At 55.8% G+C, this 15295-nt stretch overlaps 1 protein-coding gene across 27 annotated transcripts in view; it reads right to left on the reverse strand.

Annotated features, from left to right (window-relative positions):
- NRXN2 (neurexin 2) overlaps positions 1-15295 on the reverse strand; it is a 118167-nt gene that overhangs the window by 41761 nt on the left and 61111 nt on the right. For 11 of the 27 annotated variants that reach the window (XM_055094465.2, XM_055094460.2, XM_055094459.2 and 8 more), the window contains 8 exons: positions 12817-13203; positions 12395-12598; positions 5769-5797; positions 4109-4235; positions 3329-3710; positions 2522-2712; positions 808-981; positions 293-412 (listed from right to left, as the gene is read on the reverse strand). In XM_055094465.2, coding sequence (XP_054950440.1) covers positions 293-412; positions 808-981; positions 2522-2712; positions 3329-3710; positions 4109-4235; positions 5769-5797; positions 12395-12598; positions 12817-13203 — 1614 coding nt within the window. The remainder of the gene's footprint in view (positions 1-292; positions 413-807; positions 982-2521; positions 2713-3328; positions 3711-4108; positions 4236-5768; positions 5798-12394; positions 12599-12816; positions 13204-15295) is intronic. The other 16 variants (XM_034932924.4, XM_034932925.4, XM_034932927.4 and 13 more) reach the window with 2 other exon arrangements.

The raw sequence follows: 15295 nt of genomic DNA on the forward strand, positions 1-15295 counted from the left end.
TTTTGGGTGAAGGGAGCAGGGTCCCACCAGCTGAGAACAAGGAGGAGAGGCCATCTATCAGTGGGTCCCCCCAGAGCTTCAGGCAGCAGCAATCCTGCACAGCCCCAGGAGAAAGACCCTATGAGGGGACAGCAGGCCACAGCTCCCCTGGGACTCTGCAGACAAGGGATGAGAAGGAAGCAGCAGCACAGCTCCTGAATGCTCAGAGGCCCTGTTTCCTCCCTGGAAGCCCCTATGGCTGGGAATGGACCCTGGTCTCCCCAAACTGCCCCCAGCCCTCCCAGGCACTCACGATCATTGCAGACAGGGCCTCCATAGGAAGTCATGGTGCAGTCGCAGGTGAAGCCATCCCACTGCTGCAAGCAGACGCCCTGGTTGGCACAGGACTCTTCAGTGCAGGTGGTGCTGGGGCCTGGAAGGGGCAGGAGAAAGGAACACCCCTGGCTCAGCCAAGCCCCCTCTTTCCCCAGGAGGTGTGAAAGCTTCAGAGCCAGGCAGAGAGGTCCTACTCTGAGCTCTGCCTGGCTGAAAGGGCCAAGTACTGATGACAGGGATTGGGGCAGGGGGGTCAGGTCTGCTAGGCTTGGCCTTGGACTGTGACAAGGGGCCAGGGTGTGAGACAACAGGGAGGGCAAGTGACCCTTCACACACCTGTATCCCTGCCCCAGAACTGTGGGGGCAAGCTCCCATAAGGCCTGAGAAGGAAGGCCCCTTGGCAGAGCAAAGGCTACCTGCCCTGGTCTGCCTCTGCAGCTGGCCATCCTGTAGCCAGTAGGGCCACACCTCACTCCTCCACCCTCCACTCACCATCACAGCCCCTCTCCACCTGCCCAATGCGGTGCAGGGCGTCGGCGATGAGGTCTGGGAGACGTCCGTTGAGGTCCACTGAGGCCAGGCAGCCCTGAAAGCCATCCCGGGAGGCCACCAGCTTGGGCAGGTTGCTGAACATATTCTTGCTCAGACCGCCAATGTACAACTCCCCTGCAAAGGGAGTGGGTCAACCAAGGCATCCAGGTCCCCCATTCCCATCCCAAGACAATGGCATCTGGCTATCAGGTCCTCCCAGCCCTCTCAGGTTCTCTGCGTTCCATCCCAGATTCCAGGTCCCTAACAGAGATCCAGAGACCTGCACAACCCACACCCCCCCAACACACTTCTTCCTTCTCCACTTTGCCATCTGCCTGCTCCCCTCCCAGAGAAGCCCAGATGCCTGGGAGAGTGGGGGCTGGGGGACAGCTGGAGGAACCTGCTCTGTGCTCTCTCCCACACATTTGATTCCAGTTCCGGCCCGTAATCAGGGCCTTTCATAGATGCGCAGCCCAATCCCGTCCACCCCCATTCCCTCCCTCCCAAAGTTTCCCATTCCCAGAACTCCTTCAAGCCTTTCCCAACTCTTGGGCTCTCTCCTAGGGAGTTCAAAGCCCAGCTCCCTTCCCCCAACAACTAGGGCTTGGCCTTGGGACTCTGGGAAGTTCTCCTCCGCAACACCTGATCCCCTGCCACAGAGCCTAACTCCCTGGAATCCCTGGAAGCCCTAGCCAGCCCACAGCCGAGCTTCAGTCAAGACACTGGTCAGTCTGCTGCCCTGGCCACGGGCTCAGTACAACACAAGACCCGCCAAGATAACCCCTGGGGTTTGGGGCCACTTTGGATTCTCTGTGACACATCGCCCCCTTCTGAGAGTAAGGGGAATTCACAGCACTATGTCAAGAGATCTGACAGATCTCAGATCTGAGGGAGTGGGGCAGTTAATTCCATGGTCTCTGAGGACCCTCCCCAAGCTCTGACAGTTTGAGGCAGGCTGATGCCCCATGTTCCTATGGGGCTGAGGGCTGCTTTGGGCATGTGCAAGAAAGTAGATCACATTGCCCTCAGTAGGCTCTGGAGAAGCTGCATCTTTCCTGTCCCAATGCTCAGGCCTTAGCTCACCCTCCTCTTCCCTGATCTCTCAGTCACCCATTCTGGGGGCAGGCAATGACTGCTTCAATGACCACTGAAGAGGCCCTGGGGAATGTGGCACCCTGATGTGACCCTGAGCACACCAGGGAAGCCTAGGTCCAAAATGTCCCCAAGCTAGCCCAGCCGATGCCCAAGACAGGTGACTCGGGGACTCTAGCTCCTGCTACGTCCTCTGCCCCATAGCATCTACCTCACCCAGGAGGATGCTAAGCTCCCTATTCTCACTCCAGCCCTCAACCAACATAGGCTTCTCAACCTTGGAGGCCCAGGAGGTCCTTGGAGGGCCTGGGCTACCTACTCCTAGCTCTGGAATGAGGCCACCAAGCACCCTGTGAGACGCATCCTGCAACCAGGCTTTCAGTGGTGACATGCAGACTCACAAGAGAGCCAAGCAGAACTTGGACAGGAAAATGTCAGGCTGGACATAGTGGAGACAGGGAAAGAGAGGTGGAAACTGGGGGCAGGGAACCGAGGGAAGCAGCGTCGCAGGAATGGGGTGATCTCGCTGGGGTGAGGGGTATCTGGGCTAGGGCCAGGCCTTCTCCAGAGGCCCCAGCCCCACCTTTGAGATCGAGGTTTCGGGCGCCATTGGAGTGCTGCGTGACAGTGCGGGAGTCAATCTTGAGCGTGTGCACGTTGCCTGGGTCCCTGGACACCACCACGTTGTGCCACTGGTTGTCATTGACTGGTTTGTCTGAGTTCCCCTTCATCAAGGACGGGCCATTCCCCAGGTCAAACACGTAGTGGATGTACCTGCCCCACAGTAGGGAGGAGACACTGGGTCAGGGCGGGGGTGATGCTGGGAAGGTGGGGTGAGGAGGAGCTATGGCTGGCAGGGGTCCTAGGTGCCATGGGAAGAGGGATTGAAAGGGAGACCCCAGAGGAGAGCGACCAAAACCAATGGCAAGAGGGCTATGGTGTGAGGTCCTGTCATGGGGAGAATGTAAGGAAGGAGGGCCACCAAGGAGCCGGCTCTTGTGACACAACCTCAGAAGAGGAGCTAGAGGGGAGAGGTTTGTGGGTCAACAGGGTCCTCTGGAGGCAGGGACTGGGCTGCTCTGGAGTGGGGTCCCCTAAGGCAACGGAGGGGCAAGACTGACTTCTGCCTGTAGAGAAGGTGACAGTGGACAGAGAACAGATATAACAGGGAACTCTGGCAAGGAAGCAGCTGGGGAGTCAGCAGTGGAAGAGGGTGTGCTTCTCCATCTTGGCTGAAGAGGGAGCCTCTCGACTTACGGTCGGGGACCTGAATCTTGACTTGTGATCTGGGGGGATTGGACACCTCGGCCAGTAGCCGGGAGAGCTGTATGTGGTTCAGCAGGGGGAGGGGGCCACCTCCTTGACAGCAGTGCAATCCCCAGCCCCTCACCCCTTGACCAGCTCGATGACAATGAAGTCATTGCCGTTGCCCGAGTTGAACAGAAGAAGCCCATCAGGGGCCGTGGTCTTGAACTGGAAGAAGAGGTGCATGGAAGCATAGGCTTGGAGCGTGGCGAGTGCCAGGTAGCTGCTGCGACTCTTGAAGGTGACGGGATCGGCCACGATGGCACGCAGGCCAAAGCGAGCATTGAGCTCGCAGTAGGTGATGTCACCATCCTTGCACTGGTCCATGTAGGGCTGACCGTTGAACACGAGCCCACTCAGATGCCCGATGAAGTTGGAGGGCACCACGGAGATAAACCGCCGCTCCGTCATGATGCCCGTCTCAATGTTGTGGAACTCCAGCCGCGTATGGGCTCCTGCCATCTGTCCTGCTCAGGACAGGAGACCAAGATGAGGGGGATGGCTTTGGGGCAGGGCTGGGGCTTGGGTTCCCAGGAGCCTCCCCTCCACAGGAGGGCCACCCATGAGTGACATCTGCAGAGATGTCCTCGGCTAGGCACTAGCAGCCAGCACAGCTCCAAGAGGAGTGGCAGGACTTGCCAATCAAGAGCCAACAGGCTGCCAGGGGAATGCTGCCTACAGGGAGTTGAAATCGTTCCTGGGGTCCAGATGCCCATAACATTCCACCCCTGAAGGAGAAATGGCAGAGGCAGCTTGCCAGAACACTGCCCTAGGAATGGCAGCCCAGGCAGTAGTCACCAAGTAGAACAGGGCCAAGCATAGGTCACTGGAGATGTGTCCACCTCCCTGGGCCCAGACCACCTACCCTCCACAGTCACGTTGTCCACAGACAGCTGCAGGCTCTTGCCACGCCGGACCACCCTCACCGTGTGCCACTCATTGTCATTGAGCTTGTGCCCCGCAAACAGCGTTTCGGGGCCTTTACCTGCGGCACCAAGGGGGGAGTGAGTAGGGCACCTATACATGCTCATAGGTGACTTCCTATATCACCTTGGATACACAGACAGCCTCCCCATCCCCGCACATGCCACACATGAACACATACATGACCAGTGGCTCATATTTGGCCACGCAACACACCCATGAATACAAGTACACACACTTATAGCCTCCCATCACACCTGGAGTCCATGCACACGCAGAGCTTTTATACCCCAGTCATACATCCACTCTCAGGACTGCCCTTTGTGTGACTTTAGGAGGTGCCATGCACATAGAATATTAAGTGAATGGTGCCTCTGGAGTTGTACCCTGAGGCCCTGCACACAGACACCCACACCTATGACCAACATACTCTTCCCCCAGATTCCTAAGGGCCTTCAGTGAGTGTGGCCAGAAGCTATATTCCCAGGGTGTAAACACAGACCTAAAACTTTCAAAACTTCACACAGTACCCAAATGTAAATGCGAGCCCACAGCTTCGGCCTCTACACAGACACCAGCTCCTCCATCTACAATGGGACCCGATGGGACCTTTCTACATACACATGCCTGGTTAACATCACACACCAAGTCACGCCACCACACGTACTGCCCATAAATATGCAGGATGGCCAGAGAGGGGAAGGTTCTGTTTCTTAGCAACTATGGCCATTTACTCAAGACCAGGATTATCAGCTTCCAGAGTCTAAAACAAAACATACTTATCTTTCAAATGCTGCTGGACTTTGCAGCACTCCCTGGTCATCCCTGTCCCCCCACCCCGAGGGCTCACTCCAGCACGCACACAGCATGCCACACACACATGAAGAGCAGGGCGCCCAGCACACACAGTCTCTCTGCCTGGGCCTACCACGTGCATGTGCTCCCCCATGTGACCCCAAGCCACACCATGCAGAAACACCCTGAGACAGAGCATTGAGCCCAGGCGCACTGGGATGTCTGGAGATGTCCACCTGCTCACTCTCCATCTCACCCCTACTGAGAGCCCTCACTGTCACCACAGAAGGAGCCCCCATTTGGCAGAAACTCACCCCAGCTAACACAGGAGCTGAAGAGGGCTCCCTTCCCACCCTCATCCTCTTTCCCGCATCCCTCGCCTTCCCCCTTGTGGCCAATTCTGGAGATGCAGCAGCGTATTCCAGCCCCTCTCAGGCTCCTCCCTGCCAGTCCATAGGACCACAGGTGCTACCCAAGACTCTGCCCCAGCCCTTGATTTCTACCTCCTCCCCACCCTCCTGCTGACTTGGGTAAAGGGTGTCCTTGTCTCTCCCTTCCTAGACCCAGTGAACATCCTGACTGCAGGCCCTCCCCCAGCTCTCCTTGGCTCTGCTTCATTTGGTCCCTCCTGCCTTCCACAACCACCCAACCTCACCCTCCTGCCTGCACCCCTCCCCACACTCAAGGCCCAACCCCCATTGGAGCCAGCAATCACGGCTTCTCTTCCTCCCAGCCTCCCTCCCTAAATCCCAGCGTCCAGCATCCCAGTCCCCTTGGGTCTCTGCAGAAGAAGAGGGAAGCCACTTACTGGGTGCGCAGCCGACGCGCAGGCAGTCTGGGGGGGCCATGGGGCGGGCAGAGGGGAAGGGGAGACAAAAAGGTAAAACAAGTTTTTTTTTTTTTTACATCCTTCACAGGGAGGGGTGTCTGCGGGCGGGGTTCCCCCCAGGGCCACTTTCCGGGGACCACGCGTGCCCAGGTGCCCTCTTCCCTTCCTCAGTTGGACCCCTGTCCCTCCTGCCCCCAAGAGGGCTCCAACCCTCCCCAGAGCTGGAAGGCAGGGCAGTCAGATGATGGGAAGAGGGCTTGTGGCCCCCTTCTTAGAGGGTACCAGGCCTCTAGTGTCTGAGGGAGACGGGCACCTTGGGAATCCCAGTCGTACAGGGGATCAATGGGGGCCGAGGGCTTGACCAACCCCACATCTCCCCTGTCTCTGGGAGGGAGATGGGTGGGGAGAGCCAGAATCCCTGCATCCCCTGCTCTGGGACGACTCCCTCCTCAGAGCCCAGGTGTGACTTGTCACTCCCTGTTCCCCTCTGGGCTCTGAGCTAAATGGAGGGGTCTGCCCCAGGGCCCCCTTCCCGAGGCCATACACCTCCCAAAGCCCCAGTGGCTAGTACCACCCCTACAGGAACCTTCCTTCCACCCTTTCCAATCCTGGGAAATGCCAGGCTGCTACTGGGGATAGATCATGGGAGTCCTTCACCCTGAAGAGGACCTAGTATTAACCTGCTTTCCTAGTCAGAGGAGCCAAGGCCTCACAGATAGAGACAGTGCAGCCCCCAAAATATGATTTCTCTGAGAACACAAAGCAGTTGGGGACAAGCAGCCACCATAAGCAAAGTTTCCTGCCCCTGCCCCAGTCTGGTCCTGGCATTGCTATCCTCTGATTTCAGGACTGGGAAGGCCCCGCGTGGCTACATAGAGCCAGCAGCCCAGGGCCCTGAAGCCTCTGGCCATCCCTCTGGTTAGACACATCACCCAAAGGTGGGAGCCAGTCAGGTCTTGCAGAGGGAACAGTGGACCAGGGTCCTATGAAGTCCAGATTTAAGGCCTTTAGGATGTCTGCACCACTCCATCAAACGCCAAGCCTGACGCAGCCCAAGGGAGGGGACTGGCTGGAGCTGCAGAAATCCTTTACTGGGAAGCAAGGGAGCTGGGTCCTCATCTCCACCCTAACACTCACTAACTCACTGTGTGACCCTGGGCAAAGCACTTCTCTCCATGCCTCAGCTTCCCTCCATGTGAGCTGAGGGAATGGATAACAGTAGGATCCTGAGCAGGAAGTAGGCAGCAGGTAGACACTGGGTTGGCTTTGCATTTCAGAGAGGGGCAGTCTCCCGGCCCTCGATTGACAGGCCCAATACCCTGGCCTCCTGTCGCTCCACCCCAAATAGGCTCTGCCTACCCCACAGCCCAGGAAGCAAAGGGGGTGGGCAGCTGCATCCCCTGGGCCCCTGAAGGTTCCTGCAGTGGAGGTAAACTGATGCCCCTGTGGCTTTGAGGGCCACAGCCCTTCGGCAGTACAGCTGAGCTCCACACGCGTTGTCAACCGCAGCAGAAGAGTGGAGGCGAGCAGCCAGGACCCTGGGCCACAGCCTGGCACCAAGGGAGGAGCAGAGGAGCAGAAAAAGGTCAAAGGGCAGACACAGAGGGAAGTGAGAAGTCTCAGTGAGAGGAATGAGGTAGAGAGAGTGCAGAGAGAAAAGAGGAAGAAAACGGAGCAGAGGAAGGAGCGGCTGCACAGAGGGGACAGGGGAGGCTGGACAGAAGAGGAAGGGGAGGACTGTTAGGGTGAGGGTAGAAGGGTGCCAGGCCCTGGAGTCAGGTCACGGGGGCTCTCTCGGGGCCAGCAGAGTCTTCACCAATGAAGGGTCCAAAAAAAGAAAAAAGGGGAGGCTGGATGGGCAAGCAGGTCCCCTACTGGGGAAAAGACCCAAAGAAGGAGCTTGATTCTTCTCCTTCCCCAGCAAGGGAGCACCAGGAATGGGGGGTCCATCTGTCCAGAGAAGAGGTGTCAGCTCCAGGCCCGCCCCTGCAGAGACTCCACCCTCAGAAACACAGGCTCCAGTAGGGTTTGCAAGAGCAAACGACTTGAAGATGGGCACCCAGAGGGAAGCCAGCCCCATCCAGAAGAAAGCCAGAGACTGAGAGTGAGCAGGAGAAACCCAGCCTCTTCAACATACACATTCACCAAAGTTCAGGGGGCACTAACTAGTAACCTGTTAACTAGTGACCTGTGCCTCAAGTGCAGGGAATAGGCAGAAGTGAGTGATCTTCGTGGCACAGACCCACGAAGGCCCTGGCTGGACACAGAGAGCAGGGTCGTGGTATGAACACGTGTTGGGGAGGTGAGACAAAGCAGTCTGCATGGAAAGGAACTCAGGGGAAAGAACACCGGCTTCCCAGCCCTGCCTCACCTGGGTTCCTTCCCCGCCCAGGCCCTGTGGGTTGGAGACAGTGGGCCCAAGGCTCCCAGGCATCTGTCTCAGAAGTGACATCACAGAGTGGCAGCATGCACTCTGTCATAGCCCTCCTTCAGAGCTGGCTCCCAGCAGCCCCCCTGATAATTACTGATCAGCCTCAGGTGGAAAGGCAACGTACCCTCCCATGGCCCCAGGGATTAAAGGGCTTTGGGATACAATGTGTATTTAGCCTGATTTAAAACTCGAACGAGAGTTAGATTTCTCCGTTTGATTCCAGGGGGCAGAACTAATGGGAATTTCACAATAAGTGGGAATTTCAGAAGGGTAGGGTGACACTAAGAAAGAACCACTCAATGATCAGAATGGATCTTGGAGGTGGGAGGTAGAAGGCCTCCCACTGGTAGGGAGTGTATGGGTGATTCATGGGGTGGGGAGGGATGCTGAAGGAGGTAACCCCCTTGCAGCTCAGAGATTCTTTAATTACTCCACACCCTTCATGTCAGCTGCACTGACAGCTGGGACCCCAGGGGCACACCTAGTAGAGGACAGTGCCTAGCCTGGCCTGTCCTCTCCTCCCCTCCAGGGAGGGGCCCAGGCCATGCTGGGATAGGGCAAAGAATCCAGGGGACTCTACCATCCTCTAGGGACAGAGATCAACTCCCCAACTCAGGGGCTGCAGACAGCAGAGCTCAAGGAACTTGCTCAGTGTTTGCAAACATAGTGGGGGCTGGGAAGCTGCAGCAGGAGGCACGATAAGTTCCTTAGGATCCTCTGCCTGGAAAGAGGCAGCAGTGCCTTTTTGTCCCTCTCTTATCTAGCAAATATCCCATCTCTTGAGGCTAGCACTAAGCGATCCCACCTACTGGTCACCCGCAGCCTCCGCTCCCTCTTCAGGCCCAGCCCGGGGTCTGTTTCAATCCACTGAGTGCCTGTGGAGCTGCAGAGCTGCCTCCTGGAGCAATAGCTTCCCTCTACAGGATAAGATCATGAGGCCAGAGACCAAGCCTCACCAGGCTTCTCTCTCTTCTCCAGTAGTAAGTCCAGCCCAGGCCTGGGGCCTTGATGTTGCTGCCGGTCTGTGAGGCCCTGCAAGTCCTGGGGAGCAAGCAATGGGGGACAGGAATGGGGCTCTTGAAGTGATTCACGTGGGCCAGGAGGCTGAAGGAGGTGACGCCTTGTGGTTCAGAGATTCTTTACACTGCACTTTTACCATCAGCTGCACTGACAGCTGGGACCCCATGGGCACACCTAGTAGAGGACAACTCCAGTCTGTCCATGCTATGTGGAAGTGGCCCCCAGGCCTGGCTCCAAACTCAAGTCTCTATTCCAATATGGTTTTGTTTTCCTTCAAGAAGGCTGGGTGGGTCTCTACTATGGGTCTTGCATCTACACAATGGTTTCAATGGTTTCATTCCCATTCTTCCATCTGAGCCTCAAAACCACCACAGACGTAGGCAGAGTGAAGATTCTTATCTCCATTTTAAAGATTAAAAAAAAGAGAGAGAGACTCAGAGATGGGAAATGACTTACCCAACAGTAAAAGATACCAAAGTTAGGCCCCAGGTCTTCTGGCCCGGAGCCCAGAACTCTTCCCATCCCAACCCAAGGCTTGGTGGCTGGGTAGGGGCCACCTGCGTGTCCACAGTGCCTACAGAGGAGGAATCTGTAGACGGATGCATTTGCACCAAGCCTTTGGTCACAGATTGTCAGTAGCCATGCTAGAGATGGCATCTCAGCACACACATGTCTACAGATGGGGGGCAGGGGCACAGCCAGGAGTAAGAAATGGGTGGGAGGAGAGTCCTGTTATCTGTCAGTCTGGGAAGCCTATTCTTAACACGATGTGTCTTCCAAGAGGCCACCTTGTTCTCTGACTTCTGAGCACTTATGTGGCACAGACAGAAGAGTGTGCCCATGGAGAGGAGAGGGTGGGTCCCAAGGGCCCACAGGATAGGTTTTCCTGACCAAGGACATTGTTTCCTGTCTAATCTTAAGAGACACAATCTTCTTCCCAGGGGCCTAGGACAGTCCAAATAAGCAAAATGCATCTGCCTTCCCTGCAAATCCAAGGCCCCAGATTTTTCCTGCTGTGTCCCCAGCAAGCACAGAGACATGTGTTTAGATGCAGACAACACACATATGCCCAGGCAAAGTAGGGGGGAACTCACACTGGATACACAAATCTGGGCAGACTTGGAAGTACAGAGCCACTTATGGGGTCCTTGGCTGGGGCTATCCTCTTGTGACAGTTTCAGGGATGCAAGGGAGCATTGTGCAGACTTGTGGAGCATTGACTAGAGTGTCTCCCAGCCTGCTTTCCCCTGCAGAGCTGCTGCACACCACCCGCTCTACAGGCTGTGATCATGGTTAGAAACAGAGCTGAGGGGAACCCTTCAAACAACTCTGAGGCCCTGGCCACCTGCATATCTCCCCACCTCCAGTCCCCACCTCTCTCAGCAAATCTTTGTCCTAGGAATACAAAGGCCAGGTGGCCAAAAGGGGAAAAGGAAAGAACATAGTATAAATACATTTACAAGGCAATGGGTCCCCCAAAGGCCACAGTCTGTCCCACAAATGCCCTGGAGACCAATGTTAGGATGAGACTCCAGATGAGTATTTAAAAGTTCAAAGTTCAGCCAGGCACAGTGGCTCATGCCTGTAATCCCAGCACTTTGGGAGGCCGAGGCGGGTGGATCACGAGGCCAGGAGATCAAGACCAGCGTGGCCAAGATGGTGAAACCCCATCTCTACTAAAAATACAAAAATTAGCCGGGCGTGGTGGCGGGTGCCTGTAATCCCAGCTACTCGGGAGGCTGAGGCAGAGAATCACATGAACCCGGGAGGCAGAGGTTGCAGTGAGCCCAGATCACGCCACTGCACTCCAACCTGGGTGAAAGAGTGAGACTCCATCTCAAAAAAAAAAAAAAAAAAAATAGTCAAAGCTCTGTATTCTCTCCAGTCGAGGATTCTAACCTGCTCAGAAGAGCCCTGCTTCCCCTCTAGGTCCAGGATACAACAAGTGACCCTGATGACCTGCAAGCTTCCTATACGGCTGGTGCTACACCTTTATAAGCTTCTAGAGGCCAGTCTGAAATGGACAGATTTGACCTCAGCCTGAACAGCTTAGGACCTCTCATTCCCAGGGTTCCCCTGCTCTGAAAGCTCCAAAGGGGTGGGGACTGCTTATTCACTGCTGTAGCCCCTGGCTTGAACATACCTAGCATTTATATGGTGTCCCATAAATAGCTGAATGAGTGAACCTGCTGTTTTCTTTTTGCCCTGACTAGAAGAGCTGAAGCCCGTGAGAAGAACCTAACAGGCTCATGGTCTGGCCCTCATGGACACCCCGGGGACCGCCAGGTGAAGTGGAGTCAAGGCCTGCTCTCAACCCTGGGCATGGGTGGAGACATGAGTCAGCATGAGTGGCCTGAGGGGGAGGGTCAGCAGCCCTGTCCGAGGCAATGGGAAAAGCACTGAATTTTAAAGCAAATGGCCCAGGTTGAGTCCTGGCTCCTCCCTCTGCCTTCACTAGTTTTGTAATGTTGAACAAGTCAATACATGAATTTCATAATCTATAAAACAGGGACAGTAATGCTTGTTTGGTGATCTAGTGTCTTCACAGGACAGCCATGAGGCTCAAATGTGAAAGCCCATGGCACTAGAAACGGGAAGATGGCACGTCTGTGTGTCCAGTGTACACACATGCACCTCCACACACCAACACACAGACTGCTGTTTAGACTGAGCAGAGCAGTGGGGGGCAGCTGCGTGCAGGGACCAGGCCTTCCTCATCTCTGTATCTGCCACCACACTGAGCTCAGGCTTAGCACCCACTAGGCGTCAGCAAGTGCTTCTCAAATGAATGAATCAATGAATGAGCAAGTGGATGAGCCATTGACCAAAAATGAGCTGTGTCATCTGTGTGTATGCAGGACAGATGCTACCAAGATCCACATGAGTCACCAGGGAGGACAGTTAGCATACCCCAGATACTCTGGGTCTGGCCCCTCACAGTGTCGTCGAGCACGGAATGTCGCCCTACACTGTGCGTCCTCACCAGGGACAGAGCTCTCAGGGTCTCTGACCCAGGCTGGCACCTCCCCACCTCCAAACTCTGCTGAGGGCACCTCTTGCTGGTGCCACCACCAGCTTCTCCAGACAGAGGCAGGTGTGGGTCAGAGACAAGGCCAGGTGAGGGGTCAGGAAGCACAGGGCAGGGTGGTTACCGAGGTTGACAGTGAGCTTCATCTGCCCCCCATCCAGCTCCAGGCGTAGGGTGTCGGCAGACTCCCTGGAAGTGGTGGCCATCATGAGTCCGTAGGCCCGCTGGGACATGAAACGCAGGGACACATCCTCTGCCTCCGTGTGCATGGCGTTAGGCAGCATGATCTTCATGTACATGGAGCCATCGTAGCTCAGGACCGTGGCCTCTGCCCCACAGGAGTTGGGGAAGAGGGAAGGAGAAGACAGGCAGAGGCCAGGGGAGGGAGAAGACCAGAGAATCATTACAAGGGCGAGAAGCCTAGGGCAGGTCTATGAGGGGTTCCCCTAGGAGGAGGTGGCACAGGGATGGAAAGTAGGAGTCACCCTGAGAAGGAGGAGCACAGGGATAGGGAGCAGGGACACCTAGGATGAAGACCAGCCTCACCTCTCTCACAGACCCGCCCAAGAAAGCCGGTCCCGATGCAGTCACAGATGAAGCGGTTCCAGCCTTCTCGACAGACGCCCCCATTGCGACAGGGGGCAGATGCACACTGCTTCAGCGTCTCCCGGGAGCAAAAGGGGGCAACGCCCACAGCCCCCTGAGCCTCAGCCAGGCCCCGGAGGTCTCGGCTACGCCCATCTATGAAGAGGTCCCGCACACAGCCCACGTAGCCTGCCCGGAGTGCTGCTGTCCACACCTCTGGGGGCAGGGGCAGGTCCACCCGGCCCCCCTCAGGGAGACCGCCCAGGTACAGCTCACTCTCCAGGTCCAGAATCTCGCTGTCCCCAGTGGCCAAGAACGGCGTGCTGCGACTATTCACTGAGATGGAGCCTGGGAATCAAGGGAAGGCAGGATGGAGAAAAGCCACAGGCCAGAAAGGGACATCCTGACTCTGCCAAGGAGGCCCCCACCTTGTGTAGGCCCCTCCACCTTGTGCCCTGCAGCAGGCTCAGGAGGACGAGCAGCAGTCCTGCGCTGGAAGCTCGGCCTCACTCACTGCAAAAACTGCTTGACAAAGGCCCCCAGGCTCAGAGGCTTCTGTGACGCAGCCCCAGCCCAGCTGCAGAATGCTGTGGGCCTCTGTCCATACCCCTCCTCCCCGCCTCAGCAAGTCCTCAGAGGATAGGCAGGAAGTGGGCATGCCGAAATCTTGAGCTCGGAAAGGGTTGGATCATTCACTGGGTCATTCCTGCCAGCCAGTTCCTTAGACTGGGAACCGGAAGCAGAGAACCTCAAGGAACAGAAGGGGCTGAAAGATCTTTAATCCAAAGGAGTTTTTTCCCCCCACAAACATTTATTGAGCTTTTATGACTAGATGCCAGGCACCTAGCACTTTAAATATATCACTTAAGTCTCATAATAACTCTACGAAATTAGTCCTTTATGATCCCATTTTGAAATGGTAGACGAGGCTTGCAGAGACTGGGAAACAGTGCCAAAGCGCCACAGTGGGGAAGGAACACAGCCAAAGTATGGTCCCAGCAGCAAGAACTCAGAGCCTGCACTCTCCACCCCTCAGCCAAGAGCCCACTCTGCGGCCAGCAAGGTGCACAAGCAGATTGGCTCCAGGGCCTGCGGGGCAGGACAGCAGTGAAGAGAAAGGAGGTAGGCACAGAATTTTTAGGTAGAAGAGTTCTTCAGAAGTAGAGGGTGCTTGGCCGGGCATGGTGGTTCACGCCTGTAATCCCAGCACTTTGGGAGGCCGAGGCGGATGGATCACTTGAGGTCAGGAGTTCAAGACCAGCCTGGCCAACATGGTGAAACTCCATCTCTACTAAAAAAAAAAAAAAAAAAATTAGCCTGGTGTGTTGGCACAAACCTGTAGTCCCAGCTACTCGGGAGACTAAGGCAGGAGAATCACTTGAACCCGGGAGGCAGAGGCTGCAGTGAGCCAAGATCATGCCACTGCACTCCAGCCTGGGAGACACAGCGAGACTCCATCTCAAAAAAGAAGAAGAGAAGAAGGGAGAAGAAGGAGAAGAAGAAGAAAAGGAAGAGGAGGAGGAGGAGGAAGGAGGAGGAGGTGATTATCTTAGAAAAAAGACTTGGGATCTGGTAGGAGTTCCATAGCCTTTACTGAGACCTTAAGCTGCAGAAACCTATACCTTAGAAATTTTATTCTACTTGTATTTTTAAATTCCTTCCTCTGTCCTTTTTCAAGTTTGGAAGAACTGTTTAAAAGGGGTCGGGGCCGGGCGCAGTGGCCCACGCCTGTAATCCCAGCACTTTGGGAGGCCGAGGTGGGTGGATCACGAGGTCAGGAGATCGAGACCATCCTGGCTAACACGGTGAAACCCTGTCTCTACTAACAAAGACAAAAAATTAGCCGGGCGTGGTGGCGGTCGCCTGTAGTCCCAGATACTCAGGAGGCTAAGGCAGGAGAATGGTGTGAACCCGGGAGGCAGAGCTTGCAGTGAGCCAAGATCGTGCCACTGCACTCCAGTCTGGGCGACAGAGCGAGACTCTGTCTCAAAAAAATAAATAAATAAATAAATAAAAGGGGTCAGGGTGGGAGTTGAGTTCAATCTCTCTCCTCACGCAAGACCCCATTGCAGACATCCTAGTTAGAAAAAAAAAGACTCTGCCTAACTTCATGGGGTTAAAGAGAGGTTAAGGAGGGTTTGGGTCTGCATGAGGCCTGAATTTGGCAGGGAGCTTTGGGAGGAGAATCAATGTGAGCACAGGGTGGGAACCCAAGAGGGAAGAACTGGGACCTCCTCTACAGACACATCCCCTCATTCAGGGCGTGTTCCTCTCTGCTCAAAACCTCACCTGAGGCCGGGCGCAATGGCTCACACGTGTAATCCCAGCACTTTGGGAGGCTGAGGCAGGAGGATCGCCTGAGGTCAGGAGTTTGAGACCAGCCTGGCCAACATGGTGAAACCCCATCTCTACTAAAAATACAAAAATTAGCCGGGCATGG

The sequence above is a fragment of the Pan paniscus genome, chromosome 9 (assembly GCF_029289425.2).
Source record: "Pan paniscus chromosome 9, NHGRI_mPanPan1-v2.0_pri, whole genome shotgun sequence".
In the NCBI taxonomy this organism is placed as follows: Eukaryota; Metazoa; Chordata; class Mammalia; order Primates; family Hominidae; genus Pan; species Pan paniscus.